Source organism: Gorilla gorilla, chromosome X, assembly GCF_029281585.2.
Source record: "Gorilla gorilla gorilla isolate KB3781 chromosome X, NHGRI_mGorGor1-v2.1_pri, whole genome shotgun sequence".
In the NCBI taxonomy this organism is placed as follows: Eukaryota; Metazoa; Chordata; class Mammalia; order Primates; family Hominidae; genus Gorilla; species Gorilla gorilla.
In genome coordinates, this window is record NC_073247.2 from 117,984,721 (window position 1) to 117,999,807 (window position 15,087).

A 15,087-nucleotide genomic window follows, 5' to 3' on the forward strand; every position below is an offset into this window, starting at 1 on the left:
TGGTTATTCTAGTTATCCATTCATCTAATTTTTTTTCAAAGCTTTTAACTTCTTTGCCATCGGTTCGAGTTTCCTCCTGTAGCTCGGAGTAGTTTGATCATCTGAAGCCTTCTTCTCTCAACTTGTCAAAGTCATTCTCTGTCCACCTTTGTTCCATTGCTGGTGAGGAGCTGCGTTCCTTTGGAGGAGGAGAGGCACTCTGATTTTTAGAGTTTCCAGTTTTTCTGCTCTGTTTTTTCCCCATCTTTGTGGTTTTATCTACCTTTGGTCTTTGATGATGGTGACGTACAGATGGATTTTTGGTGTGGATGTCCTTTCTGTTTGTTAGTTTTCCTTCTAACAGATAGGAGCCTCAGCTGTAGGTCTGTTGGAGTTTGCTAGAGGTCCACTCCAGACCCTGTTTGCCTGGGTATCAGCAGCGGTGGCTGCAGAAGAGCGGATATTGGTGAACCGCAGATGCTGCTGCCTGATTGTTCCTCTGGAAGTTTTGTCTCAGAGCAGTACCCGGCCGTGTGAGGTGTCAGTCTGCCCCTACTGGGGGGTGCCTCCCAATTAGGCTACTCGGGGGTCAGGGACCCACTTGAGGAGGCAGTCTGCCCGTTCTCAGATCTCATGCTGGGAGAACCACTACTCTCTTCAAAGCTGTCAGAGAGGGAGGGGCATTTGTCTCATTGTGGTTTTACTTGCATATCCGCAATTACTAATGCTGTTGAGCATATTTTCATGTGTTCACTTGCTATTCATATGTCTTTTCTGATGAGGTGTCTGTTTAAATTCACTATTTTTATTTGGTTATTCAATAATAATCTTATTGAATTTTGGGAGTTCTTTATATATTTTGGATAAAAGTCCTTCATCACATAGGTGTTTTGCAAGTAGTGTCTCCCAATCTGGGTTTTCTTTTCATGTTATTTTTTGAAAAGAAGTTGTTTTCAAGTCCAATTTATTAATTTTTTATGGTCCATGCTTTTTAAATCCTAATAAATCTTTGCCTAGACCAAAATCTTAAAGATTTTCTACTTTTTTTTTTACAAGTTATAATTTTTGGTTTTATATTTAGGTCGCTAACCCATTTTGAGTAATTTTGTATATCTTCTTAGCTGAGGGGTCAAGAAGAATATTTTGGTGTGTGATGTCCAGTTGTTCCATACCATTTGTTGAAAAGACCACCGTTTCTTCATTTAATTACCTTTGTCCAAAATCCGTTGCCTATATTTGATGGTCTGTTTGCATTCTATTGATCTATAGGTCAATCCTATGTCAATAAGAAACTGTCTTAATTACCGTAGCCTTGAAATCAGGTAGTATGAATCTTCTAACTTTTGTATTTTTTTCTCAAAATTTGTCTGGCTATTCTGGTTCCTTTGCTTTTTCCACATACATTTTGGAGTTAGCTTCTCAATTTCTATGAAAAACCTACTGGGATTTTGATTGAGATTGCAATAATTCTACAGAAATGTTGGGGAGATACAACATCCTAAAAATTAGTATTTCAGTTATTCAGTCAAAGAACATGGCATATTTCTCTATTTATTTAGGTCTTATTTAATTTATCTCATCAGTGTGTTGAAGTCTTCAGCATTCAAATCTTGTACATAGTTATCCTCCCTTAGTATTTCCCAGTTTTTGATGATATTACAAATGGTACTCTTTAAAACTTGAAGTTCCAAATTTTATTGTGTAGAAATAAAATAAATTGTTTTATATTGACTTTGTGTCTGGCATTATTATTAAACTTACTTATTGGGTCTCATAGCTTCATAGCTTTTTTTTGGTAGCTCCATTGGGATTTTCTATATACATCATCTTGTCTGTAAATGCAATTTTACTTCTTCCTTTCCAATCCGTACATAATTTATTTATTTTTCAGGCCTTATTGTAATTGGCTAGGATCGCCAATGTAATGCTAAATAAAAGTGGTGAAAGCAAACATCCTTGCCTTGTTTCTGATTTTAGGGGAAAAGCATTCTGTGTTTTACCATATGATGTTAATCATAGGCTTTTTATTTTTTGTTTTTTTGTAGATGCCTTTAATCAGGTTGAGGAAGATCCATTAAACTCTTACTATGCTAAATGTCTTTTATCATTATTTGTGGAATGTTGTTAATGCTTTTTCTGTAAAAATTGAGATGATTTTTTTCTCCATTTTAGTCTGTTGATATGGTGAATAATATTGATTGATTGATTTGCAAATGTTGAACCATCCATACATTCCCAGGATAAACTCCATTCGGTCATAATGTATTATTCTTTTTCCTTATCATCAGCTTTGATTAATAGCATTTCGTTAAGGACTTCTGTGTCTATGTTTATGAGAGATATTGATCTGAAGTTTTCTTTATTTGTTATTTTCTAGTTTGGGTATCAGGTTAATGCTGGTATTATAAAATATGTTGAAGAGTTTTTCCTCCTTTCCTCAGTTAATTGTCATCTGGCTTGCATAACTTATATTATTTGTGCTTCAGTTGGAGCCTGGAGTGCTACAAGATTTTTTTCAACGATTTTCCACTCTAAATTTTCAGTAGTCTCTTCATACTTGTGCCACCAGCAGAGAGTCTCTCTTCTTACTCTTGTTCACATGACAGCGACAGCAGTTGACTGCTGTTATTATCAGGTGCTAGGCTCATGGTGAGGTAGGAAGTACTGTCTGTTGTCCTGTCTAGCCACAGCCTTAGCGGGGCTCTATGAACATGGACCTTTAGGGTAAGGCTTTCTCATCATTCTTTCCTCTTCCCATGGCAGCTAACCTCTGATTTGTATATGTGGTTGGTCTTTGGTCAGATATATTTTCTTGCCTCTTTCTCAGGCTGCTTTTCATTCATGTAAGAACTGGGTTAGAGAGGGTTCCCTCCAGGGCAGAGGTTTTTCCCTTCTACTTCTCCCTGAGCAGCAATGGATCTCTGCCTTTGTCCTGGAAATTAGGGGGTTTCCTATCTTTCCCTCCCAGGCAAGTAAGTTTTGCTTCTACCCTTCCACCAGAAGCAAGGGATTTTTGCCTGGGTTCAGGAGAGGGTTTGCTGCTTCTCCTCTAGTGTCTTAAGGCTTTGCTTCTCATGACAGAAAGGTTCTGTGGGGTTGTATGTCTGTCCCCCAGCAACAGCTGATTACCTTCTGCATACCAGAACCAGTGACGTGGACTCTTTTAGGTCTCCTGCTTTGTCCTGAGTCATTTTTCTGAGCTTCTGGTTAAAGACTGTGAAAAAGAACTTGGCAGTAAGTGTGTACGTGTTGGGGTTCCAGATATTCCAAACTGACAAAACTAACGCATGCTTTACTTTTAAAAGTTCATTAAAATTTCAGCTTGTATGACAGTCACTTCTGTCTCCATGCTTGGACAGAGGTTCATATGTTTTGTCTTTCTTTAAAGGGGCTGATTACCCTTTGGAATTCACTTTAACTCAGTTCCCTGATAGGCTCAAGGAAAGTTATGATTTCGTATGTTATCTACAGATTTATCATTATTAAGTTATGAATGACATTCTCTTACAGCTTTTTATATCCTAAGTGGAAGTGCAACTGGTGCTTTTGAAAAAATATACGTATGGGTCTTATTTGAGGAATTTTTGTTATTAAGTATGCTTTAGGAAGAAGCAGATGCTTTCTAAGGCATACTTGCAAAGACTTGCTTTTTATATAATGGTTATTACTACATTTTTTCATTTAAATTTTTATTATTTGAATTGCTATACATTAAAATCATACTTTAAAGTATAATACACTATACTTGACCATTTTTTGTATACGGTTCTCTGGATTTTAACATATATAAAGATTCATATAACCACCACCACAGTCAGAAAAGTTTCATCACCCTCACAACTTCCTTGGTTTGTCCTTTTATAGCCACACACTTCCCCACCTGTAACACCTGGCAACACTGATCTTTTCACCACAGCTATACTTTTGTCTTTTTGAAAATGTCATATAAATGAAATCACAAGGTATTGTAAACACACCCTAGGTGACCCACCCCTTATATAATCCCCATGGTAAGAAAACACTTTTGGCTTCTATCGTCATTGTCATTATTAATAATAATACTAATGTTGTTATACAGAGTGAGTTGGTTATGGCCCTCTCTTCCAGGAAATAACCATCTAATTATTAAATAAGATCATATGTCAAGTGCTTGAGAACATTGCCTGGCACATAGAAAACTTGTGTAGGTATTAGATATTATTATATCTGTAATGTTATCTATCTTTATCATAAAAATATTAATATTGCAGTATTAGCATTTGCTATTATTAGTTATCCTTTTTGTCCACCTCCTTCTACAAATTGGTGAAATAGAAAATATTGTTCATGGAATTAATCTTTTCCTTTGCATTTCATTTTGAAAATGGTGCCATAGTATAGCATTTCCTGATTTATGTGCAATCTAGAAAATATCCAAAATAAAGCAAAAAAAATTTAACATAATTATCATACTCTGTGGGCATTTGTTTTTTTCCAAACATGTGAAATGAAGGCAGAATGAAAAATACTGCATTATAAAATATATAATAAAATAAATCTCTTCATTTAAATAAAGCCATATATATATTGGCCTGATAATCCTCTTTAGATTATGTATTAATACCTTGAAAGCATTGAAAGGATTAATTGTATAATAAGAATTATGTTATTTTCATTGTAATTTCTTTTTTTTTTTGAGACAGAGTCTCGCTTTGTCGCCCAGGCTGGAGTGCAGTGGTGCTATCTTGGCTCACTGCAAGCTCTGCCTCCTGGGTTCATGCCATTCTCCTGCCTCAGCCTCCCAAGTAGTTGGGACTACAGGCACCCGCCACCAAGCCTGGCTAATTTTTTTTTTTTTTTTTGTATTTTTAGTAGAGACGGGGTTTCACCGTGTTAGCCAGAATGGTCTTGATCTCCTGACCTTGTGACCCACCTGTCTCGGCCTCCCAAAGTGCTGGGATTACAGGCGTGAGCCACTGAGCCCAGCCTTTTCATTGTAATTTGTATAAGATCAACTATTTTGTTCTAGTACTAGAAAAAAAGACTGGAAAACAGAGAGGCTTTGGTAAGATAGAAGTTTAATGTTCCACTAACTTAAAGAGATTGGAATGAGGTGATCCCCATTATTGAGTGGTTTAGGGTCACACGTCCCTAGTGAGTTGCATCCTTTTCCGAAGTCACTTTGTGGTCCAGAAAGGCTGCCTGAACTCTCTATCATGATCAAATTCTGGGAAGCAAGAGAAAGGGGGAAAGTGGAAAAAAAAAAAGCCCAAGCTGGTTATTTATCCCCCTTTAGAGATGCCTTCTCTAGAATCTTCACAGCAATTTCTGCTTGCATTCTTTGGCAAGAAATTCCATCACATGACCATGGCTTGCAGTGAGGGAGTCTGGGAAAGACAATATTTTAGGAGATTAAACTGCCACCTTCAATGCAACTGGTGTTCTGCTAATGAGGAAGAATGCAAAGAGTGGATCTTGGGTGAGCAACTAGAAGTTTCTGTCTCATTCATTACAAATATGATATACGATTGTAAAAAAAAAATTAAACCAGTAACAGAAGTCTATAAAAGATTGTAAGGGAAAATTTCCTGTGACAGAGAGACCGCTACATGTTTGTCAACCTCTGTCTCATTTTTCTCCTGGGGTCACAGGGAGATTACATTACCCAGCCTCTATGCCAGTTGGGGATCCAGGCCTAAATTCTGGTTAGTGGACTGTTAACTAGCAGTGATGTTTGCCAGACCTGACCACTAAAACCTTCCATATGGCTCTCCATCCTCCCTCTTGTTTAGGCTGTTAGCTAGATGCAAAGAATGTAATGAAGGTCTTTAAGACCCAAGTAGATGGTAGAGCCACAGGATAGAAGAAGATTGGGTCTCTTAATGACTGCTTAGGACAGAGAAACTTGCCCCTATTTGGCCACGTGATGCCTTACGTTGAACCTTGACATCAGCAAAATAAACTTTTGGGGGATTGAACCTCTGAGATTTAGGGGTTGTTTATAGCACACAGCATTATATACTCTAATTATTAGAGTCCTCAGTAATACACCAGCCTACAGATGGCTTTCATTGATTTATTGGTATTTTTATTTTAATATTAATGCTTATATAAAGGTGAATGTTAAAATTGTAATTATATATATATGAGTAATACTACATATTATATGATACAGAAGCCAAATAAAATACTTTATTCCCCAAATCATCACTAGTGATAATTACAATTGACTTTCTGAGTTAAATCAGAAATCTATACTTAAATTTAACATAGAATTTTGATGAACAGAATGTACAAAGTTTATTTCGGACCTGTAAATAAAGACATAAATTTTTAAAAATTAATTCCCCTCACATTGAATCACCCAAGTGAAAACAACAAAACATAAGAAACAGAATTGCCAGCCGGGCGCGGTGGCTCACGCCTGTAATCCCAGCACTTTGGAAGGCCGAGGCAGGCGGATCATGAGGTCAGGAGATCGAGACCATCCTGGCTAACACGGTAAAACCCCTTCTCTACTAAAAATGCAAAAAATTAGCCGGGCGTGGTGGCGGGCGCCTGTAGTCCCAGCTACTCGGGAGGCTGAGGCAGGAGAATGGCGTGAACCCGGGAGGCGGAGCTTGCAGTGAGCCGAGATCGCGCCACTGCACTCCAGCCTGGGCGACAGAGTAAGACTTCGTCTCAAAAAAAAAAGTAAAATAAAATAAAAATAAAAATAAAAAAAGAAACAATTGTTAATTATTGATGAGGGCATATGAAATGAGTGCTTTCGTGGTAAGCCAATGATTTTAACATCTAGCAAGAAATAATCACATATGTGAAGAAATCTGTGAAACTTTCCTGAAGGGTTTTAGAGAAGAACTGAATAAAAGTAGAGACGTACCATGTCCTGGAAACAGAAAGAAAAACAAAAGAATTATAAAGAAATAAAGTCTTCCTCAAATAATGTACAGTTTTTGTGTAATCCAAATCAATATCCTTAGCGGTCTATTTTAATGGACTTGACCAGCTGGGTTTAAAATTTACCTATGGGGTTAAGATGCCAGAGATGGCAAGAAAAAAGTATGTAAGGAATATTAGTAACTGTGTTTTGATTATATGATAAAGTGATTTGCTACCTCTTTTCTTCAAGAAATCACACACCCTAAGGGTCTGAATAGAAATTAAGCACACTTGTTGACATTTCACTTAAAAGTTTTTTAAAAAGGAACATTACTGCAGTTCAACACTTCAGCGGTTTCTCTTGGCAATTCCCCCTCCCCTGATCCAGGCAGGGGCTTTCTGTTCTTCATACAGCCAGGAGGCGGACCCTCCTCTGAGCCTCTAGGAAAGGACTGTGCCTGGCCAGTCTTGGGGGAGGAGCTGCATTTCACCAGGCTGCAGCTGACAAGAAGCTTCAAGGTAATGGCTGTCTCAAAGCTACTTATTTTCTAGTGACTTCTCAGGTTCTTAGAGTAAAGATAAGAAAAATAGGGATGGCAGTCTTGCAGTGGTGGGAAAGGTGTGTGGTTTTGAGAATTGCTGGCATTCTGAAGGAGTTAATCCTCTGGAATTTTTGTATCTTCCAATGCTTTAGAAGTCCACAGTGGGAGAAGGGGTGATCAGATTACAGCCTCTAATTTAAGGCTTCAGTGCAGCATGACCGTTCCTGCTAATTTATTGAGTTGGCATCCCCTGTTTATATTGTTAGACACTCCGTTATTGTTTGGATATTTAGGCATTTATTAATTTGCACAGAAAAATAACTTAGAAGTATTTGACAGTATGGGGGGAAATACACCTATAAGTTGATTGATACATAAAAAGACTGTATGTGTCACATGTACATGAGCATGGAAAAGGGATCAAATATGTAGTTGAGTGAAGATACTTGCACATAATATATGCATGTATATATGTGATTTTTAAAATCTGGAGGAAAATAATCTCTCATGTTAACAGCATTTCTGTGTGACCAGGTCACCATTTTAATATTATTTTTTAACCTATTTCAGCATCTTTAGAGTAGATTACTCAGTGATTATTTTTATAATCATGAAAGAAAAATGAAGCTGAAACAGCATACCCATTTTGTTTCAAATACATAAACACACATAGACACACAAAGACATGCTCCCATATCCCCCCTGTCTTCTGCCAATAGTGGAAATTTTCCTGGACTTGATCAAGTGGGTAGCGTAGTTGCCGTGTCAACTACAGGCCTGCATGTGTCCTCCCTGCAGTTTATTCTTTCAGATCACAGATACCAGCATGGTCAGGAAGAGCCATGTTTCTGTATCATCTAAGTTTAAGAGTGAGAAACAGGATTTGGTTTATTTCTATATGCAGTTTTCAAAATATTATATGGCATGGTACATCTGTACAATGAAATACTATGCATTTGGCAAATGCCTGAGAAACAGTATGAGGTGAAAAAAATTATATAATAGAACATACTATATGTTCTCACTTAAGAATAAATATGTATGTTAGTATACCTATGTATGTTACTACATACAAATCAGGAAAAACATATCTATGAAAGTTTTAACAGGATTACTTGCATAGTTGTAGAGACAGGGATGGCTTTACCATTTTCTACTTTTTAAAATTATTAGTATATATTTATCTGGGGTTTGTTACATTTTCAGGGAAATATTGAGATAAAATGCTACAGGCTTGGGGGAAAACCTCATTTAAAGTAATTTATATCAAATTATGTGGAAAATATTTAGGTGAGTGATGTTCAAGCTATGCTCTTGAGTGGAATCTGAAGCTGGTTTCAAATTTTCAAATGAGATACATTTATCTTTATATGTAAAAAACTTCTAGAAATACATATAGTAAATATTGATAGTGGTTATTTGTCTAGAGTTGTACTTTATTTTACATATACCTTTTTGCATCTTCCCAATTTTTAATAAGCTTCTGGATGTTTTCATAATCAGAAACACTGTAGTTGAAGACATTATGATCTGGTTAGAATCCCACACAACAAAACCTTTAAATTTAACATAGAAAATTCTGGAAGCCTGAGAAGACTCCTGGCTAGCTGTATGTAGTCCTTATGGAATAAGGATGGAAACTACATCTGATAGTGAGTGAAGTCCCCTTCAACTCATGAGCAGTTCTGGTTGTCATCATAAGAGGGCACTAGACAGATTTTCTAAATTTTCTCCAGCCAACCATTGTTATGAAGTAGACAAACAAAGCAATGAGTCTATTTTGTATTAGTAAACTATGAGACAGCATGTAATTGAAATTCCACTGAAAAAAAATTGTATGTGTAAAGAAGAAAAATTCCACATGATAACTGATGTGAGCATTCAAACAAAATCTACATTCTGACTCATAGTATACACAAGACAATTGTTACTTCTTTTTTGCCTATCTCCACTCCACCATACTTTTCTTCAGAGATGATTTCAACATAAACAAAATAGCATAAATTTATCCCAGAGAGCATTTCAAATTATAAAAATAAGAAGGAAAATAAACATGGCATCTACATCACAGATGAAATTTTGCCTCATTCCTATGTTTTAGAATGACATGCCTGTTAAAGTTTAGGTAGGGAAAATTCTTGACACTTTTCCCATTTCGTTGGTTTTATTCCCTGCCTTCCTTTTGAACAGCATAGGTTAATATCAGAGAAGCACTTGACCTGGGCAATCTGCATGTGATGCCAGCCAAGCCCTGGAAAGACAGCGCAACCACAGAAGTGCCGAGCTGGGTAAACGCCCTGCTGGACAAGCAGTTGGAGTGAGAATCAAGACAGCCGGACCACAGGACCAGACCCACCAGGATCCACATGACAGTGGGTAAGACTCTTCCCATTTCATAAAACATTTCACGGTAGAAACATGTTGAGAACTTGGAGAATAATGTATTTTGCCTCCTGCTCTACAGCCATCCTAGCATTTTAAATTAAAAGCCATATTTCATGTTAGAATCATGTTAGGTTGATGATTTGGGGTACAATTCATTTTGCTCCCTGTTCTGCAGCCATGACACTTTATAATTAAAAGTCGTAACTTCTAGTTTGGAGAAGAATCTCACTTTTTAAACCATTATAAAGAAATCACGCAAGAGGCTATTCAGGTGTCTCCCTGAGGTTCAGGCCAATGGCCTGACTCTCCAATCCTTTATAATGATCCTATCCAAGAAGTTGTCATAGCAGTAATTCTGAATCTCTGCCTTCTAAAATTATGCTTTTAGAAGAGTCATTGTATTTTTGTCTGGGTCCAGGAGATACAGACCCTATTGTCTTTGTCTGCCTGCTCCAGGTGAACAGTGGAGCACTTGCAGCTTAAAAAAATACAAAGCTGTGTTTTCAACTAGAACATTGCTCCTCAAAGAGTTCTTTTTAAACATGTAGCATTAGAGGCACTTGAGAACTTTTTAGAAATACAAACTTTTGAGCACAAGCCAAACCTTCTGAATAAAACTCTCATGATGGAGCCTAGAAATATAAGTCCTTCAGATTATTCTGACACATGTTAAGTTTGGAGACCCACTGCTATAAGTATGACATTAGGGACACAAAAGTACCAAAGTATGTAATTACATAGAGTTCCTGACATCCCATCACAAGCTCTCCCGCCTCTGCTGCCATGTACATACATTCACTCCTTAGTAAGCATGTTCAATAATGAGGGCAAGTTCTTCAATCTGAGGTATTATAAAACAACCTTTCTGGTTTTTGTCCACCCCTCCCCCCCCGGCAATCTTATATTATGCTGCCTCCTCTGTCTCATGCCCCACTGCGCATTGTTCTTTTATCTCTTCTCCATTTGTAATTGCTCACCTCCCGTTTTGGCGAAATAATTGTATTTGCTGATACTTTTCTTCTTTTCCTTTTCCCTATTTCAGTATCTTCCGGTATCGTCCTATTCAAACAACGTGTTCAAGCATCCTTGGAAAATTGAGGTGGAGAACAGGCCACACAAGCTGTAAACCCTTTGTAGTCATAAGACGAAAGAGGCTTTGTTAAGAGTATTGTTTTGGGTAGAACTGCATTAGCAGTGACAAAGATAGCCACCTCAACCTTTGGTAATAACCCTTGGCACACAAATATAAACCATAATGGAGTCTGAGTATGTCCTATGCAACTGGAAAGACCAGTTATGGCCAGCAAAAGTTTTGTCCAGATCTGAAACTTCATCAAACAGTAAGAGGAAAAAGTCATTTTCTCTAGAAGTTCAAATACTCTCACTAGATGAAAAAATTAAATTGGACAGCACAGAAACAAAGATCCTAAATAAATCTCAAATTGAAGCCATTGCTGCCTCATTAGGACTACAGTCAGAGGACAGTGCTCCACCTACAGAGGAAACTGCCTATGGAAGATCACTAAAAGTGGCACTGGGTATTCTGAATGAGAGAACAAATTTGAGTCAAGCAAGCACTTCAGATGAAGAGGAGATCACTATCCTGTCTCAAAATGTACCACAAAAACAGTCCGATTCACCCCCTCATAAAAAATACCGGAAGGATGAAGGTGACTTACCAGGGTGTCTTGAGGAAAGGGAAAACTCAGCATGCTTGTTAGCATCTTCAGAGAGTGATGATTCCCTGTATGATGATAAATCACAAGCACACACAATGGTCGATACTATTCCAAGTGAAGTGGAAACAAAGTCATTACAAAACTCTAGCTGGTGCAAGACTTTCCCTTCACTTTCGGAAGATAATGATGAAAAAGAGAACAAGAATAAGATTGATATCTCAGCAGTTATGTCTGTGCATTCTGCAGTTAAAGAGGAAAGTGCATGTGTTAAAGATGAAAAGTTTGCTCCACCTTTGTCACCGTTGTCATCAGATATCCTCATTATGCCCAAAGCTTTGAAAGAAGAGAGCCAGGATACCTGCCCAGAGACCCTGGCTGTTCCCTCTGAATGCTCTGCTTTCTCAGAGAATATTGAGGATCCTGGAGAGGGTCCCTCAAATCCATGCTTAGATACCAGCCAGAATCAACCTTCCATGGAATCGGAGATGGGGGCTGCAGCATGCCCTGGGAGTTGTTCAAGGGAATGCGAGGTTTCATTTAGTGCCTCTAACCCTGTCTGGGATTATTCATGTCTTATGAGTAGTGAAAGAAATTTTCAGAGACTGGATTTTGAAGAACTTGAGGAAGAAGGTCAAGCCTCTGACAAGTCATTGCTTCCAAGTCACATTACTCTTTCTCTATTAGATGATGATGAGGAAGACGAAGAACTTCCACGCTTCATTTTACATTATGAGACACGTCCGTTTGAAACAGGAATGATAGTCTGGTTTAAATATCAGAAATATCCATTTTGGCCAGCAGTGATAAAAAGTATCAGACGAAAAGAGAGGAAAGCAAGTGTGCTTTTTGTTGAGGCAAACATGAATTCTGAAAAGAAGGGCATTAGAGTAAATTTTAGAAGATTAAAGAAATTTGATTGTAAAGAGAAACAAATGCTAGTGGACAAAGCCAGGGAGGATTATAGTGAGAGTATTGACTGGTGCATCTCACTAATTTGTGACTACAGAGTTAGAATAGGTTGTGGTTCTTTCACAGGCTCTTTGCTTGAGTATTATGCTGCTGATATTAGTTACCCAGTTAGGAAAGAAACAAAACAGGATACTTTCAGGAACAAATTTCCAAAGCTGCATAATGAAGATGCCAGGGAACCGATGGCTGTAACTTCCCAGACCAAGAAAATGTCCTTCCAAAAAATTCTCCCTGACCGGATGAAGGCTGCTCGGGACCGAGCCAACAAGAACCTGGTGGACTTCATTGTGAATGCAAAGGGAACAGAGAACCATCTTCTGGCCATTGTAAATGGCACAAAAGGATCCAGATGGCTGAAATCATTTTTGAATGCAAATAGGTTCACACCCTGTATTGAAACATACTTTGAGGATGAAGATCAGTTGGATGAAGTGGTGAAATATTTACAAGAAGTCTGCAATCAAATAGATCAAATAATGCCAACTTGGATAAAAGATGATAAAATTAAATTTATCCTAGAAGTTCTTCTGCCAGAAGCAATTATTTGTTCAATTTCTGCTGTTGATGGGTTAGATTACGAGGCAGCTGAAGCAAAGTATCTAAAAGGACCATGTCTAGGCTACAGGGAAAGAGAATTATTTGATGCAAAAATAATATATGAAAAGAGACGAAAACCACCAACAAATGAAGCTCACTAAATGTGCTGAAAGTTGAAACCATGACAGGGAGCTCTCATAGATACTAGTTGAAAAAAATCTCTGAACAATTCTCTCTACTACATATTTTCTGCAAATGGGAGCATGGATAATGTGTTCACGTTTTTTTGAGATCTCTAGGATCTGTGGTTATAATTACATCTTTATTTCCTTTTCTTGCGCTTCTTCAAAGTTAATTTTGTCAACATATTTCAGCAGTTCTACTTTCCCGTACATTTTTAGAAAGCATAATTCCTAAATGATTTCGAAGGGAAAGTACTATTTTGTTTTATGACACTTTTGTGTTGTTAAATATATTGTGCACAATTATTTTAATGTTAAAATTGCACTGGTGTTAGATATTAACGAAGATGATTGGAAAAAAGTCTAAAAGACACATCATTTCTATATGCCTTGCTTAATTTTTATAAAATATTGGGTTTTCCCTTAAGATAGTTGAAGTATTTTTCTTGCCATGCATATTTATTTTTGCAAAAAAATTATTTGCTATATAGAACCAAAGATAGATTCGCTTTGCTATATATTATAACTATACTTGCTTTTGCAATAAAACAACTTGTAATTCAAAAATGAAGATTATCTGCATATAGTATTTATGTGTGTGAATAACATCTTGGCATGCAGAAAATAATTTTGGCTGCTTTGAACAGGATTGTTCATTCTACACTTCCCTGAAATTCCATTTTTGGGAGTGTCTATCCTTCAATGGCTGAATAGTTCCTTAAATCAGACAAGCTCCTGACTGTCTTCATAACCAGCAGTGAGTAGATCTTCTTAATATAGCTGTCTGACCACATGTGGAAGGCAGCTAGACTTATTGTATTTACAGCCTGGCCACTCTAGACATATGAATCCAGGCTGACTGCCTAAGTGCCCATCTCGTTTGATATAAACTGTAGAAAAGGCAAGCACTTTGTTCTGAGTCTTTTATCTCCAAATACATAGTTGTCTCAAACCAAGCAAGCTTTATCAAAATGGCTTATTTGCAGAATAGTTCCAATGATATAAATGCCAACTGGCAAGTCATTCCAAACTGCTTGAAGGAGTAGATGAACCAGAATCTGAGAATTTGGAAATAGGTCACAGAAAAAGCCTCCATTTGGCTAAATATGACAATTATCTGAGTATGGTTAAATACATACAATTAAAAGTCTGAAGCCAATGAGTTGTTTCTTCTAACTTGAAATATATTTTTGTGAGAATAAACGTTAGAAAAGTTAGTTTATTTTGGAAACCTGCCGTGAAAGGAAATTCTAAAGGCTTAACATGAAACTGTCTGCATTTCTACCTGTTAGACAATGGTTGCTCTTGGGCTCTTGTTATACAGTCATATGGCTACATGTTTATGTAAAGTTTGCAAAAGTTTGGTGTTTTGATTTATAATAAAACTGTTATATTATTCACCTTGGATTTTTACTTCATCCTACTTGAAATTGTGCAGCTACATAAGTGGTGTTTCTCCAAATTTAATACACACACACACACACACACAATGTATACATACGATTTGTTTGGAATTTTTGGTTCTTGTAGTTACCATCATTTTAACACTTGCTGTAAGTTATCATTCTAAACAAGTATTCCCTTTCATGTTTATTTTGTATTACTTTAATAGAAAGCCTACCGAATTTTATAAGCTGCATGTCCCACAAAACCTTCTCTGGACCCTGACTAAAAAAGACCAAGACTTCTTGGACATACAGCCTCTATCAATCCACATACCTTCCCCATTGCCCTAAGAAGTAATTTACAACAAACCATCATCACACTGTATGTGGATTTTATACCCTCGATAAAACACACTTTATTTGCTCTATAATTAGTGCATTTTCACACTGCTGATAAAGACATACCAGAGACTGGGCATTTTACAAAAGAAAGAGGTTTAACGGACTTATAGTTCCACATGGCTGGGTGGGGCCTCACAATCATGGCAGAAGGCAAGGAGGAGCAAGT

At 37.2% G+C, this 15,087-nt stretch overlaps 1 protein-coding gene across 29 annotated transcripts in view; it reads left to right on the top strand.

The window, feature by feature from the left end:
- Positions 1-14,534, top strand: part of PWWP3B (PWWP domain containing 3B) — a 40,394-nt gene extending 25,860 nt beyond the window's left edge. For 8 of the 29 annotated variants that reach the window (XM_055375511.1, XM_055375502.1, XM_055375513.1 and 5 more), the window contains 3 exons: positions 7,229-7,359; positions 9,573-9,758; positions 10,810-14,534. In XM_055375511.1, the coding sequence (XP_055231486.1) occupies positions 11,023-13,113 (2,091 nt within the window). In that variant the 5' untranslated portion in view covers positions 7,229-7,359; positions 9,573-9,758; positions 10,810-11,022 and the 3' untranslated portion in view covers positions 13,114-14,534. The remainder of the gene's footprint in view (positions 1-7,228; positions 7,360-9,572; positions 9,759-10,809) is intronic. The other 21 variants (XM_055375504.1, XM_004064649.3, XM_055375516.1 and 18 more) reach the window with 3 other exon arrangements.
- The last annotated feature ends 553 nt before the right edge of the window (positions 14,535-15,087 follow it).